This window comes from Clupea harengus, chromosome 7 (genome assembly GCF_900700415.2).
Source record: "Clupea harengus chromosome 7, Ch_v2.0.2, whole genome shotgun sequence".
NCBI lineage: Eukaryota > Metazoa > Chordata > Actinopteri > Clupeiformes > Clupeidae > Clupea > Clupea harengus.
The window spans coordinates 13,712,795-13,727,960 of record NC_045158.1 but is presented as its reverse complement, the minus strand read 5'-3'; the positions used below and the strand labels follow the sequence as shown (position 1 = coordinate 13,727,960).

General features: G+C 40.5%; 1 protein-coding gene across 1 annotated transcript; it reads right to left on the bottom strand.

Annotated features, from left to right (window-relative positions):
* Positions 1-10,689: 10,689 nt before the first annotated feature.
* On the bottom strand, positions 10,690-14,258 carry LOC116221091 (CAP-Gly domain-containing linker protein 1-like). Its single transcript, XM_031570607.2, has 2 exons — positions 13,751-14,258; positions 10,690-12,075 (listed from the first exon to the last, which is right to left on the bottom strand). Exons 1-2 carry the CDS (start codon positions 13,813-13,815, stop codon positions 11,847-11,849), a joined length of 294 nt encoding a protein of 97 aa, XP_031426467.1. The 5' UTR covers positions 13,816-14,258; the 3' UTR covers positions 10,690-11,846.
* Between the last annotated feature and the right edge of the window lie 908 nt (positions 14,259-15,166).

Genomic DNA, 15,166 nt, shown 5'->3' with positions numbered 1-15,166 from the left:
TGTTTAAATATGGGTCTAACCTGGGTCTACACGGTACCAAATCTGCACCCTGACAGCAATGCCAAAGAGCATGACTGCTATGTGGGGTACTCTGGGATGGGTGAAGCATTGGTGTGTGGGGCACCCTGGGATGGGAGAAGTATGGTTGGAGGATGCGTGAGGGATGCCTGTGTGACTGTCACTACGGATCAGTATGTGCTCTGACTGCCATACCAATGAGCCTGGCTGTTTGACATTGTGGTCAGGGTGCAGGTTTGGTACCTGTAGACCCAGGTTCAAGTGCCAGTAGCTACTTACAAAATTATGTCATTGCTAAAGCTATCTTTAAATTAAACTACCTGTCCAACAGAAAATGGGCAACTTCGGCACCACTCTGGGAAAGGCACACAATGCTGTAGCCTGTCTCATCTTGGTTTTGCTTCATGTTTTCGCTTATTTGACAACGAGGATTCAAGTATGATCTTCCATTTGTCAAAATGTGTGCTCTCAAACTTCTCACAACACAAAATGGTTGGGCAGCACCAGCAGCCACTGATTCCTCTTCTTTCATCTTTTTTGCCTTCCAACCGGCTGATAGGTGAAAATTCACTCTCAAGTTATCTCAGGACTCTGGAGTTGCATATAAGTATATTTATTAGACAACAACAACAAGCTCGTTGGGCTCACCCACGTCCCGGCAGGTCAGAGAGAAGCACGGAGAGAGAGGGAGCCCGGGCTTACTCCCAGCCTGCAGCAGACGAGAGAGAAGCAATAGTAAATACATCGCACAAGGTTTACAGAAGTTTAGCGTTCAGCAGGGATAACCACGTGGTGGATCTCTGACGTCCGAGGCTCCATGTCTTGCAAGGATGGCAGTTTTGCCCAAGGTCGGAATAAGCACAGTTTGACCCTTCTTATCACCTCTGGTCTAAACATGCTCTTGTACATATGCAGACTAAGTGGCACCTAATAATCTAAGTTACACACACACACAGAAACACAGAAAAGCCATGTTCCTGCTTACATAAGCACATGATTCACACAAGGTATATATTAATACAAGGCACTTGATTCATATATTCTTAAGTCATTAACAGTGCCTGGAAATTATCTCCATCACCGGCGCCACCAAATTCAAGTTGCTACTTCAACATGGTGGCTTTCATGGAAGACGACCCACTCTTAAGTAGATATGAAGGGCTCATTCTAAGCTAACGAAAACACAACAATTTGTAGTTACAGGTGATTATACATTAATAGAAACATATTTATGAATACTATATTCCATTTCTGCTGATAGATCCCCTTAAATCCTGCATACTGCACCTTTAAGTCCATATTAACATTTGATCAAATATGATATTTTAGGCCTGTGTATGCTTATATCGATGAACGTTCAGAGTACTAATAGTCTGTTTAAAAAAACATGACATAGTCTTTACATTGTTATTGTTGTAGCGAACCAATTCTTCAAATCTTAAAGTTGCTACTTTAATGAGAGGCAGACGACCGAATGCGATGAACTGAAGTTTATTCAATCATACAGACTTCCAGCCAATTTGAGTAGTGGTCCATGGAGCATCTCTGTCAAAAATCAGTGCATTTACTACTACAATTTCCGTCACTTTGCTTTTCCAATCGAAAACTAAACACTTACGAAAGTTGAGCCAATCAGAATATTCTGCTCACTTATTGCCTAAAAACATTTCAAGACAATGGTGGCTTGTGAGAGCAGGTGTGTGTCCTTGAGTATGTTTACAACTTATCGGTAGGTTTTGTCTTTGACTAGTCTGCATCCCCTATATAGAGACCCTTTCATTAATACTTGGCTGTCCCGACAGCCTGCACCTGTAGAAACTGTACTGTCTTGGTTGTCGAAAACAGGCCTTTCTGCTTGACCTTACATGACACTCATCTCTGCACACAGGCCTTTTTGCCTGACCTTACATGACTTGTTTTTGCAAAACTGCTCCATGTCCACCACACCACTGTATTACAACCATTGTATTTTTCTACATTATTCATTTTTATCATATATATATTCCTCTCAGTTGTACTTTGGTGAGACTAAAAACATAGTAAAAGATCAGTATAAACAGCATTTGTATCATATTAAATCATCTATAGTCATTTTACTGACTTTCTGGACACCACTCCAAGAATTGCAGGGTTACAGTCAGATCCAAGTTGGTCTGAGAGACATAAAATAAAACAGAATAATAAGAAGTTGGAATAATACGAAAACTTGCACTGTATTAAGAAGTCTAGGAATAACAATACAGGGCATTTCATGCACTGTAATAAGAAGCCTAGGAATAACAATACAGGGCATTTCATGCACTGTAATTAAAAGATGTCTGAATGCGAAACCCCATTAATGTAGCCTGGTGTTGTTGCCGTTGTCACTCCTGGTGGCGTCCTTCTCTATCAAATGCTGTTTGATATCCCAGTCTATTAAGTCCCACGACAAAAGTTTGGTCTGATTGGAATATCAATAGCATGAAACATGCTGGTAATAAAGGAGTAATAACTATATAATAAATATGTAATTAGGAGTTTATTCCAGTGTGATCTCAATGTCAAGACAAAGTAAAACAGTCAGTTAAACATTCAGTCTAATAGGTTTTAAGACATGGTTTCAGTTTTAATTACCAAGTTTGAGAGGTATAGGAAAGAACAACCTTTTGCTAATCCTAAAAGGAAAAGACAATTGTTAAATCCTTTATCTGTCCTATATTTCTCATTCAACCGTTGTGGATATACTGTCCCCAAAATTCGAATCAAATTCTTTTCACAGGTGTCTTTTCACTATGTGTCAAAACTGTCAATCAAGGTTGATTGATTTATGACACCTTGTAATTATGATTGACATTTGATTTATGACCCCCTTTTATTTAAAACACTTGTGTACACAATGTGAGACAATAAACCCCCCTCACCCCATATTATACACACCCAGTGTTCTAGCAGACGCCACTCTCTCACACACACACACACACACACACACACACACACACACACACACACACACACACACACACACACACACACACACACACACACACACACACTAACCACCTTAGTGACCAACCCATTATGTATACATGACATATAACAGACGGAGGGTCTCGTTCAGACATGCCCTCAAACAAATTTTTCAAACTAATGGACAGAGCCCATTGAAGCAGGATTTGTATTGGGTTAGCCCCTATTAGTGCTCAAGCTAATGTCCATACATGATAAATGTATTCAGAGCCCCCGAGAAGTGTAAACAGTTTAGGACTATAGACCAGGAGTGTTTATTTAGGCACACTGTTTTTTGTTAAATGACATTCAACATATTCTACAAAGGTCCATGTTCCTTATAACGAATTTAGACACACTAAATGTTAAAAGCTATTAAACTTTTTAAGGGGGGAGCCCTCAGACATTACACTCCAAGCCTTGTTACAGGGGTGTCATATCTGAATTTTTTTTTTTTAAACATATCTATCAGTTTGTTATATATTTTTTTAATAAGATAAATAATAGTAACTACTCCGTTTATAACTGTGGAATACAAATATCAAAATAGTGTGAGTTATAAGCTATTAACTTTAAGCACATTTTAAAATTAAGCATGCCCCATACATGTCCACTAGAGGTGGAGACGTCAACCACACACCCCTAAATAATACGCCCCCTGATGGACAGATAATTCACTTCGTGACTATATAGACCCCATGGCAAGCCAGTGAAAGAAACGATCATTTTCAGAAACTCACTGAGTAGCTGGTATACCTCGTTGACGACGAATCAAGATGGCATCTTTCACAATAAGTAAGAATTGAAATATTTTCTCATTTAACAATGTATTACACTTTATGGTATATTTTCTTTCTCTGACTGTCTCATGCTTTTTACCGTTTTGTAAAAAATCCAGGCAGGAAGCGGAATCATCTAGAACCAAACCAAGCCACATACAAACTAATTGCTAAAAGACCCAAGTGTGAGTGTGAAGTGCTTACAGGTGAGATTCTGTAGAAAATAATTAAGCGGCTGTATTTGTCTCTATGGATGGAATCGTGTGTAAGAAACGGTGTGACTGTACGTGTCCACGGCACAAATTACATGCGTTACTGTACGTGTCCACGGCACAAATTACATGCGTTAAATCGCATGCGTAAAGTCGGATGGGGGGCGTGGTCAGGAAAATCACTTTTGTTTGGTTGCAGTGCTGCGCTAATGTTGCACATTAGCAAAGTTGAGCTTTGCTAGGGACAGCCAGGTGGGCTTTGCTTTTTAGCGCTCGCGGTTATGTTGGAAGCACCCACAGTTTTGTGTTGTCAATAAAGTCATCATTAAATACATGATTAGATACTCAAACTCCGCGTAGTGACTGAGATCGCTAATATTGGATTGGGTCATTCGTCCCAAAATGTGCTCATGTGCAAAGTAAACAACAATCAATTAAGCGTTATAGGTAACTTATTAGCAGCTAGCTAGCTAGCCACTATGTGTTCCAATGGGTTTTCGCTTAAAGGGTTAGCGGCAAGCTAACAGTAATAGTCCAGAGCTTGAGTTCAAGACCTACACAATTCTGTTTGACCTCACAGCATTCGTGTAGCATATAAACAACAAACCGAGTCGATTAGACATATAAAAAGTCCTGTAAAAGAGGACGTGTCCGGGTAAAAGAGGACGTCTGGTCACCCTAGTTATAGGTAACTTATTAGCAGCTAGCTAGCCACTATGTTTTCCAATGGGTTTTTGGTTAAAGTGTTAGCGGCAAGCTAACAGTAATAGTCGAGAGCTTGAGTTCAATACCTACAATATTCTGTTTGACCTCACAGCATTCGTGTAGCATATAAACAACAAACCGAGTCGATTAGACATATAAAAAGTCCTGTAGCTAACCTTTATTCACATAAAATATTTCCCAGTAACTGAGTCCCGAGACGCCGCCATCTTGTTTCGATATTTTTGATTACTCCCGCCCCTATGAACTACGTTGGCTTCCAAATAACACACACGCCGAACTGATTGGCTCTCAGCATGCAGCAAATCGCACTCATTTGCATAAAGTTAAAGCAAGCCCAACTTTTTGCAGGCAGCAGACACGATTTTTTCCTCAGTATGCAGCAAATCGCATCCATTCTATCCCAATGAGAGCAGCACGATATCGCATGCCGTGGACACGTACCGTGAGTGTGGTATGGTGATGCTAACATTGTTTTGTGTTAATTTCAGACAACCAGATAGCCGAGGACTCCAACATTAGCCGTGGCAGCGATGTGTTGAGACAAGACCCGCTACAGGACTATCTAACTGAATGGACCGACACACAGATCTCTTCATGGGACAAGGCCTCATTCGACACGGACATTGTTGACTCACTCGATTCAGGACTAGCTTCACCGACAGTAAACACGGGGCTAACAGTTGATGTCGGACAATCACAATCGGCTTACAGGTCAGCATTGGTTGTGCAAAATTGTGCTGGTTGGTCTGCCGCGAACTCAGATGCTGTTCTTTCTGCAATAACACAGTTATCAGACCGCATTGAGTCGGCGATAACAAAACAAAACGTGAAGATAGACCGGCTAGCAGACCGTATGACTGCTGTTGAAGCTGTCTTGCTAAAGTTAAACGTGAGTGTCCTTGTAAACTTACAAATTAAATACCTTCAGACTTCTACGAGTCCAACCTCGAAGAGTTAAAAAAGAGAATTTACCGTCCGAGGTTGCTGCGTGCCCTGATGCGTGTCTGTGAAGCGAAGGGGTTCAGTCCGTGCCCTCTAAAGATTATGGGGGCGGTGGACATGATCATCTGGGAGCTGTCAGAGCATCACGAGAGTGACAAAGAGGTTGTGCACTCTAGCCCTCATTGAATCCGCGATTGAGTCTTGGTTGGGCCTGAAAAAAAGCAGCTGAGCAGTCCTACATGATGGGGAATTATTTAGACCGAAATACCCCGTCAAAAGAACATATCCAGAGACATGTGAAATATGAACTTTATGCATTGCTATGTAATACTATAGTTAATGATTCGCGTCATACTACAACAACTTTTACAGTGTCTAAACATCGACTGGATTCTCTCAAAAAACAAATGTGTGTAGCCAGGACATTGTCTGATGAGTGGTCTAATATTGTGCAAAGGGGTGCTAACGTCACCAAACCATGTCATATCTCATTACGTATCATTTTAGAAAATATGATACTGGGTCAACAGGTTTTTTTTTAAGTTGGGGCATATTATTGTTGTATGTACATATGTGGCTGACATATGTGCCATTAATCTATGTAAAAGTAAAACCGTTGATGTATGCAGTAGTAGAAAGTTTGGTAGATATTCTGGTCGAGAGAAGTCTGTGTTACATTTTTAAAGTATTTGGATACTTAAACATCATTGTATTTGCAACTTTGGATATATAATAAAAAGCTGTGAAAGCATATGTATCTGTCATTTTTGTTAGACGTTCAGCATGGCAGACCTTCGGTAAATTCTCTTTTGGGCCTTTGGAAGAAAAACAGCCCCACAACATCAAAGATCCGCCACCATACTTCACATTGGGTATGGGGGTCTTTTCTGTATGGCTATCTTTCCGTCTACGCCAAACCCACCTTTGATGTTTGTTGCCAAAAAGCTTTATTTTGGTCTCATCTGACCATATAACTCGGCCCCATTGAAAGTCTGACTTACATTTGGCAAACTGTAGGCGCTTTAGTTTGTAGTTGATTGACAGCAGAGGCTTTTTTCTGGCAACCCTCCAAAACAACTTGTGGTGATGTAGGTGGCGTCTGATGGTAGTTTTGGAGACTTTCTGACCCCAAGACTCAACTCACCTCTACAATTCTCCAGCTGTGATCCTTGGAGATTCTTTTTCCAGTCGAACCATCCTCCTCACGGTGCGTGGGGTCAATGTACACACTCTTCCAGGCTGATTCTTAACATCTCCTGTCGCTTTAAACTTCTTAATTATTTCCATGATAGTGGAAATGGGTATTTTCAACTCTTTAGAGATTTTCTTGTGTCCATTTCTTGATTTGTGCAGCTCCACAACTTTCCGTTGCACATCGTCACTGTGTTCTTGGGTCTTTCCCATAGTGATGAATGACTCATGGAATTTGGTCTGTGTCACCTCATATTTGTACGCCAGTGGAACAGGAAGTCATGGTTGACCTCTTAAGAGTTCCTTATCAAACAGGTGAACTTAAAAATGTAAAACATGACTGGAAATATACTTCAGTTAGATTTTAATTATAAGATTTTTCTAGGGGTGCCAATAATTGTGGCACACATGTTTTGGGGAAAATATTTATTTAATGTCAACAGTTTTTTTTTCTTTCAATAATTTTACTTCAATGAAAAGGTAAGATTTTTGTGAATTATTTGAGTGAAAGACCAAGAGGATAAACAGCAAAGACATATTTTTTATAGCCTGTTTTGCTCATATTCACTAGGGGTGCCAATAATTGTGGAGGGCACTGTAGATAGTGCACCTATACATGGGACAAGATTACCATGACCACTCAATGGGCCCTGATTTCATTTACGGGCCACGAGCAAAGCAAAGCTTTATGGAAGAGAGCCACTGTTGAAAAAAACTCATATCAAATATCGACTAGAGTTCACCAAAAGGCATGTGGGAGACTCCATGGTCAAGTGGAAGAAGGTTCTGTGGTCTGATGAGACCAAAGTGGAGCTTTTTTTCAACAGTGGCTCTCTTCCATATAGCTTTGATTGGTGAAGAACCCGGGCAAAAGTTGTTGTATGCAGAGTTTCTCCCATCTCAGCTGCTGAAGCTTGTAACTCCTTCAGAGTAGTCATAGGTGTCTTGGTGGCCTCTCTCACTAGTCTCCTTATTGCACGGTCACTCAGTTTGTGAGGACGGCCTGCTCTAGCCAGATTTACACATCCAGCCATTTTCCTTCCATTTCTTGATGATGGATTTAACAGAATTCCAGGGGATGTTTAGTGCCTTGGAATTTTTTTTGTATCCTTCCCCTGACTTATACTTTTCAATAACCTCTTCTCTGAGTTGCTTGGAGTGATCTTTGGTCTTCATGGTGTAACGGTAGCCAGGAATACTGATTACTGAATACTGACCAGTGATGGACCTTCCAGACACAGGTGTCGTTATACTACAATCACTTGAGACACATTCACTGCACACTGATCCCCATTTCACTAATTGTGAGACTTCTAGCACCAATTGGCTGGACCTCTGTTGAATTAGGTCAGTCACTTTAAAGGGGGTGAATACTTATGGAATCACTTATTTTTCATTACATATTTTTATTTAATTGACGTAACTGTAGAAATCTGTTTTCACTTTGACATTAGAGGGCTTTTTTGTGATTTTTTTTGGTCAAAAAAGCCAACTTATATTGACCAAGATTGATTTATAAAAGCAATAAAAGGGAAAAACATCCAAGGGAGTGAATAAATTATGCAAGGCAATGTATATACACACACACATATTCACAGGCTATTTATCCTGTTGTAATCACTCAATACGCTAGCCCATTCTTATTCAGTCTTTCACCTCAAGGTGTCTGTGAAGAACTTGATAAGTAATAGTCTTTTATGTCATATTCCTTCTAAAGCACTTTATATGAAAAATAAATGTTTTTTTTTACATCTTTGAAACCCCTCCTAAAAAATCTAAGGGCTCTTAAAGCATCAGGGGAATGGAGGCTTAATTTGAATAAAATCGGAGATTTTCGCAGAAATCGCAGAATTTCTCCTTCAAAATATCTTAGCATACTCTGATTACGCCCCCCTGTATTTCTGATACATAAATGTATGGCCCAACACTGCTAACTCAAGGTTCCTCCATCAGGTGTTGCTTCTGACGGTGAGAGTGCCCATGAGGGTTGAGTCTGGCCCAGGTCATTTCTTAATCCTATTCTCCACTCACCCAATCATTTTCCATCTCATCTGTCCTAAATACAGGCCACAACACAAACGTGAAGGTTTGGGTACCTATGCTCGAACTCCTCCACACCCGGCTATGTAGCGTTAGGGCTAGGGTTATACACATGGATATACAGTTATGTGCAAAATAATAGCAGTGTGTTTAAAACAACAGAGAAAAAGTTCCATGTTCCTAATAGCATTTATTTCAATACATACAAAGGCACTAGGAGCAGCACACATTCAATTCCACATGAAAAAATATATATATATTTTTTTTTTAAACTGAAAATAAAGAAAAAGATTATTCGGCTGTTCAAAAAAATAGCAGTATCTGCATTTTCATTTACGAACTGGAATATTTACAGTATAAACTTTAAAATTAAATGAAGATTTAGCCCCTACTTTAAGCCCTGAACTAATATTTAGTTGTGTAACCATTCTTTTTTTATCACTGCTTTACATCTGTTTGGCATAGAGTCAACTAACATTTGACACCTGCTAACAGAAATTGCAGCCCAAGCTGACTGGACTACACTCCACAGATCTTCTGCATTCTTGGGTTTTGCATCAAAAACTGCATTCTTCAGGTCACTCCACAAATTCTCAATCGGATTGAGGTCCGGGGATTGGGCTGGCCACTTCATCACATCAATTTTGTTGGTCTGGAACCAGGATGTTGCCCGCTTGCTGGTGTGTTTGGGGTCGTTGTCCTGCTGAAACACCCATTTTAAGGGCATTTCTTCCTCAGCATAAGGCAACATGACGTCTTCCAGTATTTGAACGTACTGAAACTGGTCCATGGTGCCTGTTATGCGATAAATGGGCCCCACTCCAAAGTATGAGAAACATCCCCAAACCATTATGCTCGCACCTCCATGTTTTACAGTCTTCACAGTGTACTGTGGCTTGTATTCAGTGTTTGGGGGTCGTCTCACAAACTGTCTGCGGCCTTTAGACCCAATAAGAACAATCTTGCTCTCATCTGTCCATAGAACATTGCGCCACTTCTCTTTCGGCCAGTCAATGTGTTCTTTGGCAAACTGTAACCTTTTCAATACATGTCTTTTTTTCAGCAGTGGTACTTTACGAGGGTTTCTTGCAAATAGTTTGGCTTCACATAGGCGTCTTCTGATCGTTGAAGTACTCACAGGCAAATTAAGATCTTCTTTGATCTCTCTGGAGCTGATCATTGGTTGTTTCTTTGCCATTCTTGTTATTTTACGATCTACGCGGATGGTGGTATTCCTTTTTCTCCCACGTTTTTCTGGTTTTCTTTGCCATTTTAAAGCATTGGAGATCATTTTAGCTGAGCAGCCAATTATTTTCTCCACTTCTTTATAAGTTTTCCCCTCTCCAATCAACTTTTTTTATAAGAGTTCTCTTCTCTTCAGTGCAATGTCTAGACCGACTCATTTTACCACTGGACAAGGGCTAAAAGCAGCAGGTACAACCCCTGCTGCCTTCCTTCCTTAAATAAGGGCCATTATTGACACCATTTATTCACCGACTGATTGACCTCCCTAATTGAACTCCACACTGCTATTAATTTGAACACACCCATTTGAACACCTTTCATTAAATTAGTCAATTACCCCGAATCAGCAGCATGCATGTCATGTCTGTTAAGTCTGTTGTTTGGCCATTGCTCTGCTGCACCTAGTCATGAATTAGTTCCCATGTTGTATCATAATTTCTGCCAAAATCAGTACTTAAACACATTAGTGATGTGAGACTGCTATTCTTTTGCACATAACTGTATATTCGCTATCCACACGATTCAAGTGTAGCACACTCAGTCACAAAGGATACCTCAAAAAGTACTTTATCTTTTATAATTATACACAGATATACAAATACAATTACCAAACACCACCTGCATTTATTTAGGATAAAAATGTCTGTGCCAAAAATGCTTCAAAAAGTTGGAATATTTACACAGGCATTCTTCCCATACATAGACATTCAACAGCAAAAACGTTGTGGTGTCAAAAGCTCTTTTCCTCACTAAAGAAATGTGATAAATAAAGTCACATGTCAAAACGTCTTTCAAATCTTTACAGACAATCCAGGAGATACCTTCATTGAAACATATGTATTTATTTCATTAGATTTGTACAGATGTACAACATTTAAAAGGGACAATGAAAAGCTTACATAAAATGGGACAGCACAAATGCAGTCCTTTCTCAAATAGTTTATCCTCATAGTAATGATCATGTTAATTTCTTTGATCTCAGAAAGGCAATTTCAGAAAGGGACTTTACACACAAGGGCACAAAGAGGGGGGTAAAGTGTGCAGTGCGTTAGGATATACATGGCATCTCCCTCGCTGTGCCCCCTTCAGTATGAGGATACTGTTAAGCCCATGGAGACTGGACCCCCCCTATACTCCCCTAAAGCAAGCCACCCTCTACGATATTCAGCCACAACCGTTGAGGTCACCTCTCCCCTTGCGCACACACACACAAGCGCACACCCTGTGCCAGTCCATACACAAGAGTATCAAAGAAGAAAAAAAAGTCAAGACCCATTCAAATAATTGTACATTTTCTTTTTCTTTTATATCAAGTACTAGTCCAAAAGGAAGCTTTTTTTGTGGTGATATAGAATACCATTTGCCTTCACCTTCATCCGCCTTGTAAGAACAGTCTGTGCAATGTGTGCAACGGATGACCAGATTAAGTTGACTGCCTTAATTCTTGAGAGATCTCCCAGTAAGAGCGCTTTGGGGCTTTGTGTGCATGAAAGAGTGGACTTATGCAACACACTCATTCACTGTGTACATGTACATGTACACACAGACACACAGTGTTCATAGACACAGAGTATAGACATACAACACTCTTGTGCGAGGTGTGATGAGGGGCATGTTTTTGTGGGTATTGCAGGCTGCTTTGTGCTGAGAGAGATATAGAGGGAGCAGCAGGCAAACAGAAGCCTCTAGAAAGTCTGCAAAGAAGCTTCTAGAAGGTCTGGTCATCGTTGCAGGACTCGGTCCAGTGGCCGAACGCCTCGCAGATATCGCAGTAGGGGCGCTCGTCCTCGCGGGTCCCGTGGTAGGTGGTGTGCTGCGGCGAGTCGGGCATCTGCGCCTGCGTGGGGCAGTCTTCGGTGTCGTGCATGTCGAAGCAGTCGCAGATGTCGCAGAAGAGCCGCGGCGGGAGCTTCTTCTTCACAGGCCCCTCAGCCAGACTGCACAGAGCAGGAGGAAGGGAAGAGAGTGGTGAGAGGGAGACTGACAAAGACCAAACAGTTGCTTCCAACATTAATGTGTGTGTGCTTTTCGGTCATTTTCTTTTTTTTTTTCTTACTCCTAAATTATTCTTGAATTACTTTGCACTGTATTACCCAACGTTACTAAAAGGGACTTCTCTATTTAACTTTAAAACTCAACACATAACTTTTTTTGTTTTTCATTCTAATGTATGTATTTTCATAAACAATAGGGCCCCCGTATCTGTGAGGGATATGTTGCAAGACCTACTGTGGATAATAGTAAATACATAAATATAAATAAATAATATAAAACTTGTGTTTTGATGTACATACATGCATATTATAAAGTTTACAACACTAACTAATAGTGAACTAAAACCATTATAAAAATATACTGTAGCAGTTATGTGGTCTATCTCTTGAATGACGTTTTTGCGTAAACCTCAATGGACAATGGAGCAATAAAATATATAACATTTTTACCTTTTCCCTTCCTTCCTTCCTTCCCTTCAATAGGTCCTAGATATGCTTAAAGACACTAGTCACGTAGAAAGCGTGACGGTGCGGAAAGGCTACTCAGAGTGGTGCGGAATTCATTTTTGGAATTTTGGGAAAATGCTACCACGTCTGATGCCATCACAAATATTATTTTTAGTCTAACTTCTGTCACCATGCCAAAGTTTATAACCACTGGTACCGCTTATAACATTAATTCTGACATCAGCACGATTGAATATTCTTAGTGTTCCCACAGCTACATTGACAGTTTAGAATTTATTTTTACATCCAATCGGGTAAAAGTTAAATGTTTTTATCTTTTCAATGTATAGTTGACATATTCCAAAAATATTGCTGGGTGACAGTTAGGATCAGGATAGTAGTCAGGAAAGTACTTTTCCTTCATTAAAAATTGTAATAGACATGACGCATGAAATTTTGCAACAATATGACAATAATTATCAGGCGGTCAGGGTGAAAAGGGTCTTTATAAAGAAAGTTATATTATAAAGAAAGTTACATAAAAAAGTTGTAGATCACCCAAATACGTTAATATTGGTAACGCCAAACAATGTACCGTATTTTCCAGACTACAAGGGGTGCTTTTTTTAGTTGTCTGGCCGGTCCTAAGGCTTATATTTATATGTGTATTTTTCCTCTTAACGACACAGCCAGTTGGCGGAATTGTATAAAAGCGACACAGAGGATGAAAAATTCAATGGATTGTTGTTAAATAAACATAAAAACAAATAAAATATAAATGCGACTTATAGATCGAAGCAACTTTCAAATTTTTTGACATAGTGCGGCTGTATAAAATACAGCAGTTATTTACGTCATCGCCCCCTTTCTATCTCTTCCCGGCCGACCTCAAGCAGATGGGTCCCCACATATGTGCCGCGGTTCTACTTAAAGTTTCTTCCTGATTAACAGGGAGTTTATTTTCTTGCCCCTGTTGCCATTGTGCTTGCTCTAAGGGGGTCCAGGCACTGCGCTCTGTAAAGCGCCTTGAGACAATTCTATTGTTTTGGCACTATATAAATAAAATAAAATTGAATTGAATTTGGTGTCCTTCATCATGAAAAGTCTGAGATCAGTTTGAGATGAAAGAGCATTCAGGACGGGACGGGACAGGGCTGAGATGGGCACATACCTGTCGTAGTTGTCCAGCTCGTTGGCATTGTTTCCATTCAGCGCTGCCTCTGCCATTATCTCCATTTGAGACTTAAGCTCCTGGTTCTTGAGCTGCAGGTCCACAATCACCGAGTTCAGGAACTCAATCTGCCCGCACACGGAAACACAAATAAGGGACAAGGCCACAAAACAAACAAAATATACACACACAAACTACTTGGATTAAAAATGACGTGACAAACAACATCAGGTTCTCTGACAGTTTCCATTCTACATAAGTGTAAAGCATCACAGACGTCATTAGTAAAAACAAGGGCATCACCCACAAGCCCTCACCCACGTGCCTCACTCTGTTCCTGTATGAAAGCAACACCTGCATTCCTTTACGTATCCCAAAGTCAAAACAGCATGATGTAGAGAACATGTACGGTATGAGGCATTCCTCTACAGCAGTGGTTCCCAAACCTTTTACAGTCCCGTACCCCTTCAGACATTCAATCTCCAGCTACGTACCCCACCCCCGTTGAAAAAAAAAAAGTTTTCCTTTTCACCTTTCAGGTGAATTCCGTTTTTTTTTCGTTTTCGTTTTGGCTCATTTTGTTCACCATGAGGTAGATTAACGGCTTAAAATGAGTGAATAATATGTGCCACAAGTGACCCAACCTTCTAAAGTTGTTGTTTGCCAGCCATCAACAGAACAGAAGACTGAAAAAACATTATTTGCAGGCGATTGGGAAGATGAGCGAATTCATTTTACAGGCCGTTGGACAGGGGGGCGTGGCCAGAGCGGAGTTCAGCACAGACGTGACATTTTCTCAGTGGTTTTGTTTTTCAATTAATGCTTGTCCATCGTTGCGATAGTTGTGTTTATTAGAAAGAAATACAGCCTTGCAGGGCAAAATACAGGGGCATTTGGGCAAATTTTGATGCACAAAATGATGTTTCCGTCTGAAAGTTGCAATTCTGTTTCAAAGGGTACATTCCGCGAATTCCGTCCTTTTTCCGTTATCGCGGAAATGTTCTCCCCGCGTACCCCCTGAACCACTTCGCGTACCCCTGGGGGTACGCGTACCCCAGTTTGGGAACCGATGCTCTACAGAACAAAACCAGTAAAAGAACAATCACTTTCTGCCTTCTTTTTGATACGACATTCAAAGGTAAAAAATGGACATCCTCTGCAAGATTTCGTGGAGTCACTCTACAAACTTCACCCTCACAGTTCCCAATGACTTTTCTATTTGATAGGGAAGCCGGTCATGTGGGTAGCATGTGGCACAATAATAGGACAGAGAAATGTCTGACAAGGATATTAGACTTATGACAGAGGAGCAGAGTTGTAAACAAGAAAACGGATATTCAAAAGTCTGTGTTCTTTTACTGGTGTCCACAAACATAGACAAACAACATGGAATAACACAGAACAGACCCAGAAGCA